At 32.7% G+C, this 12313-nt stretch overlaps 1 protein-coding gene across 1 annotated transcript; it reads left to right on the top strand.

Moving 5' to 3' along the window:
• The first annotated feature begins 7575 nt into the window (after window positions 1–7575).
• LOC142634596 (uncharacterized) lies at window positions 7576–9606 on the top strand. The gene has a single exon (XM_075808894.1). It carries the CDS (start codon window positions 7576–7578, stop codon window positions 9604–9606), a length of 2031 nt encoding a protein of 676 aa, XP_075665009.1.
• The last annotated feature ends 2707 nt before the right edge of the window (window positions 9607–12313 follow it).

Genomic DNA, 12313 nt, shown 5'->3' with positions numbered 1-12313 from the left:
TATATCTTTTGGTTTGATACATGATTTGGGAGATAAAACCAATTAGAAATAAGTGACCAATTACACCTTAGAAATATAATGGTTGGTGAAAATTCTCTTAAATGAGCAAAAGATAAAAGACACACACATTCAGATGCATCACCAAAATATCACACCTTGTCTCAAATCACCAAGACTCCATCTTCGTGTTCGACAGCTTATTAATATTTTTGCGATATCTCACTCACTTTATTTCCGATTTGAGCTCATGAGTAGTCATTTCAAAGAAAATTTTATAATGTTTTCGACGGAAATATTCAAGATTCAAATCTCCCCACCTTAAGTATCAATGTATCCAATTAAAAAAAAAAAAAAAAAAAAAAAACTACCAATGTATAAAAAAAAATGTAACAAAATTCTAGATTTAAACAAACAAAATTAATGGACGGATTTAAGATTCAAATGAGATAAAATTTTAAATTTATTCAAACAAAATTTTTCCTAGGTCTATGCTTCGATTCTTATTGTTTCATTATTTAATCTTTTGTTTAACTTAATAATTAATTGTTACAATACTAGATAATTGAGTAGGTAATGACTTGAAGTTAGTCAATCCTGACTCCTTGTTAACCTTCCCAATTCTAGGAGGCATTATCTAGTCCATCTTTTACATGTAATACATGTGTGCCGCATAATAAGGAGATTATCCTGACTCCATATAATATATGTGTGTGTGTGTGTGGGGAGGGGGGGGGGGGGGTGTTTGTTACCTGATAGTAGGACTTAGGACTCTCTTGAATCATCATCTTTGCAAGTGCGAGGGTTGTGGTATGAGTCGCAACACTTCAGTTTAAAATGTTGTACCCACATGAATAACTCCAAGTAGCTTCGGTGGTCCCACACCATAGAATTCAGGTTTAAGTGGGTTAGGGCAATGATACCGGATTGTATGAGCCATATTTTTACGTACCAAGCAAAAGGAAATATATATATATATATATTTAATAGGGTGATCAATCTGTTAAGAAAAAAAAAAGATCTTAATATATTTTCATAAAAGATCTTATGAGGTTTTATGAAACCTCTCACACAACATATGTAGTTCTTCGTGAATGATTCTTAATATATTGTGAGAGAATAATCTCACACGGTGATCTCATGAAATATCATCTTATTTGAAGACACCAATATTATACAATTGGTGTATTAAATAATTCTATAATCCACCCAAATTCTCTTTAATTATACAAACACTAGCTCAACTAGATAGTGCACTAGGGTTATGTTAACTTGGACAATCTAACGATTTTAATGAAGCAATTAAAATGATAGTGTCTTCTGTCTTGATTTTTTATTTTTTTTATCAACTTCTGTCTTGATTTTTTACGACATATTATTTTGATAACTTTCATCCAGTCTTCAGTTACAAAATAATAAAAAAAAATTTAAACCTTCCTTTAATTTTCGGAGTAATCTGTGATTCAGCAAAAACAAAGACATGGTTTGAAAAGAAACGTCAAACTCTCCTAGACAGAGACTTCAAAGTCAATATATTCTTTCCATAATCTGGCAAGTGGATGGATGATTTTTCAAAATGACAGTTATATATTCTTTGTTCAAATGTGACAAAACTCTAGATTTAAACAAACATTGTTTCCTACTTCAGCAATTCTAGAGAGTTAATATTTATATTGTTTAATTATTTAGTCTTTTGTTTTACTTAATTAAATATTACTAAATTTGCTGCTATATATATATATATATATATATATCTAATTTATCCATGTATAAATATTAAGGTTGTGTTTGGTATTGGCTTAAAAAGCCAGTTTTTTGTACCATATAGCTTATTTTTTTTGCTACTATTCATGGATCTTATTACATTTTTTTGTATTATTCTTGGGTCCAACTATACTATTTCAACCACATTTTAGCTTTATTTACAGTACTTTTAACAAAAAGTTTTTAAATTCAACTAAATAAGCTGTTCCTAAACAAATTCTAAGACCAAAACTTTTGACTTTTTATTATGTAAAATTTTGACATCTAAGCTTTGGAGACTTCACAATTGTACACCTCAATACCTTCTTCTTCTTCTTTTTTTTAATTAATAAAAGCTTTAGGTTGAGTTTTTACTTTCTACCCGATATGCTCTCTCTCCCTCCCCCAATAAACTCTTCTTCTGAACCTCCTACCTTTCGCACTATTTGCAAAATATGGGAAGGGGCAACAATGAAGAAACGAGGTTTCTCAACGGCTGAATCCAAACAATGTAAATTGGGGTCGTTGAAGGAGAGAGTAGCAGTGGCATTAATTTTTTTTCCTCCTCACTATATTATGGTATAAATTCCTCCAAGGTTCGTTCAAGTTCCCCAAGTCCGGCCGCTAGACTTATCTTTTATTATTCTTAAATATTCTTCTTTACTTGGAACTTGCACTGGGAAAATTAATGACTAATGTTTTTGAGAACAATTACGTGATATTCCTCCCTCATACGTAAATAACAAATTTCATCATAAATTTTATTACTAAGACCTAATATTAATATTATGTGAGATGATATTGAAGTTATATATATATATATATAAAACTAAAGCTATTTCACTTTTTATTTATTTTTAGTTTATAATGTTGTGACATATAAACTTTTTTTTTTTTTTTTATACAAGATATAAATTATACTCTAACCTAATCTAAGTGTATATGTGTGTGAAACACCCTCCTGGAGTCTTAAAGTCTAGCTCTTGCAATCTCTACACCCCACAAGCACTTATACTTATGGAGTGACCATCGCACTAAAAGTGTACGGTGATGATATAAACTTTTGAGACCTCACAATTTTACTCTTCATTATTCTTTTGTGTGTGTGTTGTATTTAAATTATGTTTATATTTAAACAATTCATTACAATCTTGGTATTTAATTGTAATAAATGTATAATCTAGAATATATAGTTCCATACAAACAGAATTATAATAAATATCTATAATAACAAAAATAATTATTGAAATTCATATTTAGAAAAGGAGGGGAGGGGAGAATCTAAAAATTTCATCAATGATAAATATTATAAATAAATAAATAATGAAATTTAATTTATCTTGATTTTTTCAATACTTTTCACTATTGAAGTGAATATAGACACTCCATTTATACCATTATACAACTTAATTAAAACTAATAATAAACTAGCCATAGACCTACCTGACTCGCGGAAAATTTTGATGAATTTTTTTTTTTTTTTTGGAAAATTACTTTTTACCATCTTAAATTATGCACTAGATTATACTTTGCACCCAAAACTATTCAAACGCACACTTTACACTCTAAACTATCACACTCATCACACTTTGCACCCCGGTGTTATTTTTGTTGTTATGTTTAACGAAATCCTACCGTCCGTGATAAGCACATGCTTCTTGCTTAGGTGGGACAAACTTAAAAGACCAAAAATCTCTTCTTCAAAATCAATTAAACAAAACCCTAAACACCCTTTTAGAAATGTTTAAAATATTCTGCATTAAAAATAGAGCAGAAACAAGAAAAGACATACTCCATCACTCTGTACACGTTATTGGCATCCTCACATGTGTGAAATTTGAATCAACATAATTCAGCTATGTCATTGTCACCAACAATTAACTCCATTCTCAGAGCTGAACGACGTTTGTGACCTAGAGTTTGCACTTGCACTAGTACTGTGTGATTGGGAAATCATTAAATAATTGGGGACTTAGGGATTTCGTCACAATTGTGGATTGGCGTTTCAATCTGGGGAAAAAATTTGGGTTTCAGATATTTTTTTTCGGTGAAAAGCGAGAGGGTGAGATACAAGAATCTGAATTTGGGTTTGGGTAGTGGGTACGCACACGAGACACAAAGAGAGATGTGGAAAAAATTAAGTATTTTTTTAATTGATTTTGAAGCAAGGTGTTTCAGTCTTTTAAGTTTTTTCTACCTAAGCAAGAAGCATATGCTTGTCATGGATAGTAGGATTTCATTAAACATAACAGCAAAAATAACATCAAGGGGCTGGACAGAGTGTGATAAGTGTGATAGTTTAGGGTGCAAAGTATGGTAAATGAGACTTATATAAATGTTAGTTCCAAGTGCCAAAATTTCTTAAGAAGCTAGAAGAACTAGTGAAGAAGAAACCAGCTATTCCTTCACCAGTTTCAACAAGTCAGCTTAAGGTTTTAGACTTCCGTACAACCTCTAGTAGTTCCTCCTCTGACACAGAAGAAGAACCCTTAGAAGCCAAATGGAAACGTCTGAAAATGAAAAGACTTGAAAACTTTGTCAATAGGCTTAGTAAGGTAGTAGTTTTCAGCAAGTTTGATATGAAGAGTGGATTTTGGCAAATACAAATCAGAGAGTCTGATAGGTATAAGACAGCCTTCACCACACCCTTTGGACATTACGAATGGAATGTAATGCCATTTGGTCTCAAAAATGCACCTTCTGAATTCCAAAATATCATGAATGAGATCTTTAACCCTTTCTCCAGCCATGCAATAGTGTACATCGATGATGTACTCATCTTCTTTGAATCTTTAGAACAACATCAGAAACACCTAAGAGCATTCCTTCCAAAGAATTGTTCTTAGATACTATCAATAGGATTAACTTCCATAAATGGCATTCCAAAGTCAGGATTGTCATTAGCAAAGATTTCGAATTCGAGGTCATAGCCTTAATTGACTCAGGTGTTGATCTTAACTGCATTCAAGAAGGAATCATTCCCTCCAAATACTTCAAGAAGTCCAAGGAGAGATTGACATCTGCAAGCGGAGATAAAATGCATATTGAATTCAAACTTCCAAAAGCCCATGTTTGCCAAGATAACATGTGTTTCAAAACCACATTTGTTCTTGTCAAAAATATGGCAGATAAGGTCATCTTAGGAAATCCTTTCCTATGCATCCTGTACCCTTTCACAGTGGATAGTAAAGGACTTACTACCCATCCCTTTGGCCAAACCATCAAGTTTAAGTTTCTTACTGGACCAGTGCCTAGAAATATTAGCACCATCCAAGCAGACTCTATCTCCAAAACCTTAAACCTAATTAGTGCCAGGACCATACATCTTAAGTATCTTCAGCAGGAAATGAGATACAAGAAAGTTGAGGACCAACTAACTTGCAAAACCCTCCAAGAAAAGATCAGAAAGTTTGAAGAAAAACTTAAGCAGGAAGTCTGCTCTGATCTACCCATAGCTTTTTGGCATAGAAAGAGACACGAGGTAGCTCTCCCATATGTCAAAGATTTCAATGAAAAGGATATCCCTATGAAAGCTCGACCTATCCAAATGAACCAAGAACTCATGGATACTTGCAGAGCAAAGATAGAGGATCTCCTTAAGAAAGGAATCATTAGAAAGTCTAGATCACCATGGTCCTATCCAGCCCTTTATGTCCAGAAAAATGCTGAGATAGAAAGAGGTGTTCCTAGATTAGTCATCAACTACAAGCCCTATATATATATATATAATGTATTAGATTTTCTAAATTAAGTTATCTATATTTGTTATTTGAAAAAAGTGTTTTAAACTTTGCAAGTGTTCTTTTCTTTCTCTATTTTTAAGGAAACATAATGTATTTTACATTCAACTATTATATAAGACAAGATATTTTGTAAATAATTTAATTTGTAGTTAAAATTTGTTTTTAGTGCTCATTACAAACGATTCATCATCTATATATCTTGAATGACCTAAAGAGGAAGCAGACATAAATAAATCAATCACTTATATTAGAAACAAAAGAATAATACACGACTTTAATAACATAATAAAACAATGTAATTTTATCAAGAACCTACTAATATCACATTGAAAATATGACATAACTGTCAATGAAACAGCTCCCCTTTAATTCTACAACAACATCTTCTCCTAAAGCATCACCGAAGTAGACCGAATGGACCAAAATAGAGTGAAATGAAATGAAATGTTACACTTATATGACTCAACAAGAGCGTAGTAATAATAAATGTTATAATTTAGTTTTTAGACATTATATATAGATAATTTTAGTGTCATGAAAGAATATAGGGAACAAATTTATTGAGTTAAATTAACATATAAAATAAGTATTTTTCTAGCATTATTATTATTATTATTTTTACTTAAAACCTTATTATATTTAGCTTGTCTCCTAGAAAAATTTCTATCCCCACAACTGGTGTGGAGTACCCAAATTGAGAAGGAGGTTGATTCCGTCTGGGGAACTCATAGCCATGTTTTTTTAGAGGATTATGATTTATGACCAGGGAAAGCTGTTAGTCTACTAGTGTGAGTCACCTTCAAGTCTAAAGAGAACTCCAACGTTAGCAACAAGTAAGATAACTAATTAGAGTTATGTTAATCGCCGAGTAGGCATATTTTAAAAATTAATAAATATTCAATTATGGTGTGTAATGCATACTTTTTAAAAGATAAAATACATGTGAATGATTTCAACCAAAAAAAAAAAGAAAGTGATTTATTGACTTATACATATGAATTTATTGTGATTGTATGTAGTTTTTTGAACGTGTGTACAATTTGAATATATTTTTGAAATATATATACATACATACACACACACACACACATATATATATATATATATATATATATATATATATATATATATATATTCAATAAAGCTGTAAATTAGTTTTTGCAAAACGTATTACTAATTAATGTGTCTTTTACATTTACAAATTTATTAACAGATACATTAAGGGTATTAGTTTATGAAACATTTTAAAATATTTTTATGAGAAAATAAAAAAAAATTATAATTTTTTTACTTATTTCATAAAACTTTTTAAAAATGACTTGTTAACAAATTTTTCTAAGACATCAAGACCCTTACATTCATAGAAAAGTTTAGAATTACAAAATTTTTTACAACTTCTTGCTATCATTGTGACGAAACAAAGTATGATTAGTGAAAAAAATCGTAAATATATATATAAGTGATGATTAATCACTCACAATTTACTACGACAAAATCAGCAAAATGGTCGTGGAACAAGTAGTGATCCTCCAACTACGCTACGTTCATTAGCAACAAGTAAGACCAATTTGATTTTCCCAGTTATGCAGACACACGTTACATTTGTCAGACTTTCCATTCCCAAAATTAAGTATTAATATTTTATTCTAAGTAATACGCCAGAGTTGCATAGATTTCCTAAAGTCCCTGGCACCCTGCACCGGATAGACCAGCCAGCATTACTACAAAAACGATTCAGTTTACCAAGACAAAAGAGAAAACCTTGAAATCTATGCAAAGTATAAGACAACCCATCCATAGAAAACAAAGGCTGCAAGTCAACCTCGTATACTTACTTTAGTCGGAGTCTTGGAGAGAGCTCCCCACCCTCCCTCGTTAACAACTAGTAAGATTACTAATTAATATGTGCCATTTCACACATTGGCCTCTTAATAATGTACTTCAAAGAGTAAATTTTATAGTAAGCTAGAAAATGAATAAAGCAATCTTAATTTCTTTGCTTTTTTCTCTCTTAACCCTCTAATTCCAAGTTTAAACTTTGGTACATGTGCAAATTTTTAGCAGTTTGATCTTCACAAATAGAAGGAAAACCATGCAGATCATCCCCCCAAGTGTGAGTAAATTGTGGAGCCTACTGGAGATCCGTGTTCTCGTTTTGTTTAGCCTTGGACTCCAAAGCATCCTCATCTTTACTGGCAACACGAGGAAGAATTCATTTAGTAAGAAGCTCAGCACTCTTCTATGGCTGACCTACTTGTCAGCAGAGTGGGCTGTAACAGTGTCGCTTAGTGTGCTTTCCAACAATGCAGGAAACTCTGTGAATTATTCTGTGAATCCAGACCTTGTAATTACAGCATTCTGGGCTCCATTTCTTCTCTTGCGCCTTGGAGGCCCAGACACCATTACTGCATACTCCTTGGAAGACAACGAGTTGTGGCGCAGGCATGCACTAACGCTAGTCACCCAAGTGACTACAACTATCTATGTTGTACTTAGGTGCTGGAACAGTACTCCATTAAATTTTCTTGCTATTCCAATCTTTGTTGCTGGGATAATCAAGTCTGGAGAGAGGATATGGGTTCTGAGGTATGCGAGCAGCGAACACTTCAGAGAGTCGATGACGCACCCAAGTTATCGCATGTCAAAGAAGTCTCCCAGCTATGTGTTAGATATGCAATTCAACGTGCCTGTTAATGATCCTCTTGAAAATGCAGACATTTTACAGAACGCCTACAATTTCTTCAAAATTTTCAAGCAGTTGTTGGCAGATGTCATCGTTAACTTCCACGATATTAAGAACAGCCGAATCATCATCAAGAATGTATCATCAGAAGACACTTTCAAAATGATTGAAATCGAGCTTGGATTCATCTATGATGTCTTCCACTCAAAAGCAGTCGTGCTTTATTCATTTGTGATGGATGGCTTCGCTGGTTGCTTCACTCTCTGCTGCATCAGTCTCCGTTGCATCAATTTCTTATCAATTAGTTCTGTATCCATGGCCTTCATGATCACCGAAAAGCATGATTACTCAAGAGTGTACGTGATTATCACTTATGTATTGCTAACTGGAGCAATCATCCTTGAGCTCTACGCACTTATATTACAACTATGCTCTGACTGGACAATGCTATGGCTGAGTAAGCGTAATCTCTTACATAAGGGCATTGCGTCATTTCTACTTACTAAAAAGAAGAGGTGGTGTAATACCATGCAACAGTACAACATAATAAGCATTAGCCTTCAAGATACTCCAGCCAAGAGAAGTTCTATCATGAAGGTCTCATCTTTTCTTTGGAAATGTATCCAGAAGGTCTTATGCATACATGGATTATTGGAGAAGCATCGACACAGGTACTCGAAAAAATTTCTTCCAGTACACTTGAAACAAGTGATCCTCGACCAGCTTCAACACAAATTAGAATCAGCTATGTATGATGGGAAGATATTATGTTCTTACAGGGGTGACTGGGTGTTTCAAAATGCAAAATCTCTTGATAATATCAGTGAAGGAGATAGAGACACAATCAAAGGTGCAATTGAGGTAGAATTTGATGAAAGCATTCTGCTCTGGCATATTGCAACAAATCTGTGTTTCTATTCTAATGATCAGGAGCAGGACTTGGATGATTGTAAAGATTACCGTGACACTAGCCAGCTGTTATCAAACTATATGCTGTATCTTCTTGCATTTTGCCCCCTCATGCTGCCCAATGGGATTGGACATATCAGGCTTCATGACACACGAGCTGAGGCCATTGAATTTTTCTACAATTTCAATGAGGATAATGCCGGCAGAACTTTGGGTTGCAAAGAAGAAATTGCTTGTAAAAAATTACTCAATGTCATAAATATTCCTCCAACAAGGGAGCAACAAGAAAAAAAAAAGTTATTGCTTCCCAGTGCACATAAACTTGCTCATTCCTTGCTAGGTATTGAAAACAAGTGGGAGTTTATTTGTCATGTGTGGGTTGAAATGCTATGTTATGCTGCTAGTCATTGTCAATGGAATCAACATGCTCAACAGCTCACCCAAGGTGGAGAGCTCCTAACTCATGTGTGGCTTCTTATGGCACATCTTGGTATTACTGAACAGTTTAAATTTCAGGCGGGAAAGGGCTAAGTTGACTGTGAAGTGAAGTTGTGAAGTCAAATTTGCCTCAAATAAAGGAAAGTAGAAAAAAATTCAAGTTTGAGAGTACTTGTTTGTAGTGTAAAATTATTATTTTGGTGTCTAACATTTGCACTGTATTAATTTAGCCTCTAATATTTCAACTTTTTAGTATTGTTTATCAAAATAGTTCATATTGTTAAGTAGTAGATGAAGGAAAATTATTATGTACTCCCGGAATATTATAAATGCATACTCCCTCTTTTTGACATGAATGGTGAGTCTCACTAATTAAATTCATGGTAGGACTCACCATTTATGTGAGAAGAGGAAGTACGCATTTATAGTATTCCGAGAGTACATAATAATTTCTCGTAGATGAAAAATATTGATATGGTTAATGGACATTTTAAATTTTTTTTTCCCTAATTGGACTACCACGTGGAGCCATATGTCCTTTTAAAAAAAAAAAAAAAAAAAACGCAGCCTTCTAAATACAACCTGAAACTGTGTGTATGCATGTGAGACTAGACATGACAAATTGCACCCAATAACCCGACCCAAACAGCCAAGCCAATCGAACTTGAACCCAATAACCTGAAACTATGCGTATGCATGTGAGTCTTTTTATCTGAGGTAAAAATGGGTTGAACCAGGACTTGATAATTTTTTTTTCCAGCTCGGGTTAAGTCAATCCGATTTACCTGTGATTCGATTTGTTTTAAAAAATAAAATTTAAACTTGACTACGATTCTTTTCAAGGTTCCTCTAATATTGCTTCCTTGGGCTATTGAGAGATGGGTTTTCTCTATTCCCAATTGGGTTCCACTCGTTGCTGTCTGGGCAGCTCTACAGGTAACTTCTTTATAGTTTCCCTTTTGTTTTCGTGGTTCTATTATTGAAAAATTGTTACTTTGAGTTTGGGTGTTGTTGGGTTTAAGTGAACTTGATTTAATTGTTATGTTAGTCTTTTGTGAAGCCCTTTATTCATGCTTGTGCCGTGTAATTATTGCATACTAATTAATTATGAGGAAAGAAACTTGTTTGATCTGTGATATTTTTTAGAAGTATTTGTTAAATGATTAAATTTATCATATCTGAATAGCTTAATCTTTTGGGGCAATCCGTAATTTAACATGACATCAGAGCATGAGGTCCTGAATTCGATTATTGTCTCCTCTACTCTATCTTACATTTAAATTCCTACGTGTTGGACCTTACCTATTAGAAGATAGTATTCTAATAGCTTAAACTTTTGGGAAAATCAATAAATTAACACTATTTACTTTTGAACCTTTTTTTTTTTTTTTTTTTGCTGTTGAATTTAGATTTTAGAGTTTTTTAAATGAACTCAAACTTAACTGGAAATTACAATTCCATTTTTATATCATTATATCTTTTTTTTTAGACGTTAATTTTTCTAATTTTATATATATATATATATATATAATATCATTCCAAGCTTCAAGGCTTCTGAGCTCTGAATCTCCTCCTACGAGAAATGTTAAAAATACACATTTCTCTCAACATTAATTTTTCAATTTCACGGCTCGGCTTAGCAGTCAACAATCTAAAGAGACAAACGTAATTGATAACGTGCTAACAACATCGTGTGAATTATGCCAAGGTAGTTACAACTTACAAGGGGATTCTAGCATTTTGCCCTTATTTTTTTAAAAAAATTAGCAATATATCCCTGTTTTAAAACTATTTAAGTTCATATCCTTATTTTGAAACTCGATTTTCTCAAAATTGAGTTTCAATGTAAAACTCAACTTCTAGAAAATCGAGTATAGGGTGATCAAACTAAAAATAATAATAATAATAATTTGCATGGAACTCGAGTTCATAACGCTTGAGTTTCATTTAAAACGCCGTTATAGGTCCACCTGAATGCAACTATAGGTATGGTCTTAGGTATGGGTGAAAATTTTTTAAAAAAAATAAAAATTGCATGGAATTCGAGTTCATGGAGCTCAAGTTCTATTTAAAACGCCACTATAGGTTCAAATAAACGCAGCTATAGGTATGGTCTTAGGTATGGGGTGATCAAAAAAAATTTCGCATGGAACTTAAAAAAAATTGCATGGAACGCCGTTCAATAGTTTAAGTGAGGGATATCTATATCTCGTTAGAAACACATTGAGTTACTACCTAGTTGAGTTATGAAACTCTTGATACAACGATATAATTATTTTAATAATTATATCGATATTTGTAGTTTTATGTTTTACAATTAGAACATTTCATCTTATTATAAGATTTTTGAATTTTTCCTTGGTGTGTGTGTGTGTATATATATATATATATATATGTGGTTGATGACATCTTAATAACATATAATATTACGTATTGTATATTTTAAATAAACACAAATTAGAGAAAAGAGAAAAGAGCAGAAAGTAGAGATGACTGGATTATTAAGGCCTAGACCTGTTGGCAAGCACTGAGATGAGATTTCTTAGAACATAGTGGGTCAAAGCATGGGGTGTCAAAGACAGAGAGAGTTTAGATCTGGGGACCGGAGTTAAGATTCATGCTGGCTGTGAGTATAAAATATTGCGTAAGATATTTTAAGGATTTGGTTGTTTTACTTTAAGGGGTTATTTTAAAAAAATAAAAAATAAAAAATAAAATAAAAGTCTGGCCACATGGCAGCATATGAGGAAGTCCAAGTGGTATTAAAATTAATATTTTACTATTAGCATTAGTCATGATA

The sequence above is a fragment of the Castanea sativa genome, chromosome 5 (assembly GCF_040712315.1).
Source record: "Castanea sativa cultivar Marrone di Chiusa Pesio chromosome 5, ASM4071231v1".
Classification (NCBI taxonomy): domain Eukaryota; kingdom Viridiplantae; phylum Streptophyta; class Magnoliopsida; order Fagales; family Fagaceae; genus Castanea; species Castanea sativa.
Note: the sequence above shows the minus strand (reverse complement) of the source record. Positions and strands in the feature narration are given on the sequence as shown.

Excerpts from the sequence above, each read along its gene's own strand:
- LOC142634596 (XM_075808894.1), top strand. The coding sequence starts at position 7,576 with ATGCAGATCATCCCCCCAAGTGTGAGTAAATTGTGGAGCCTACTGGAG.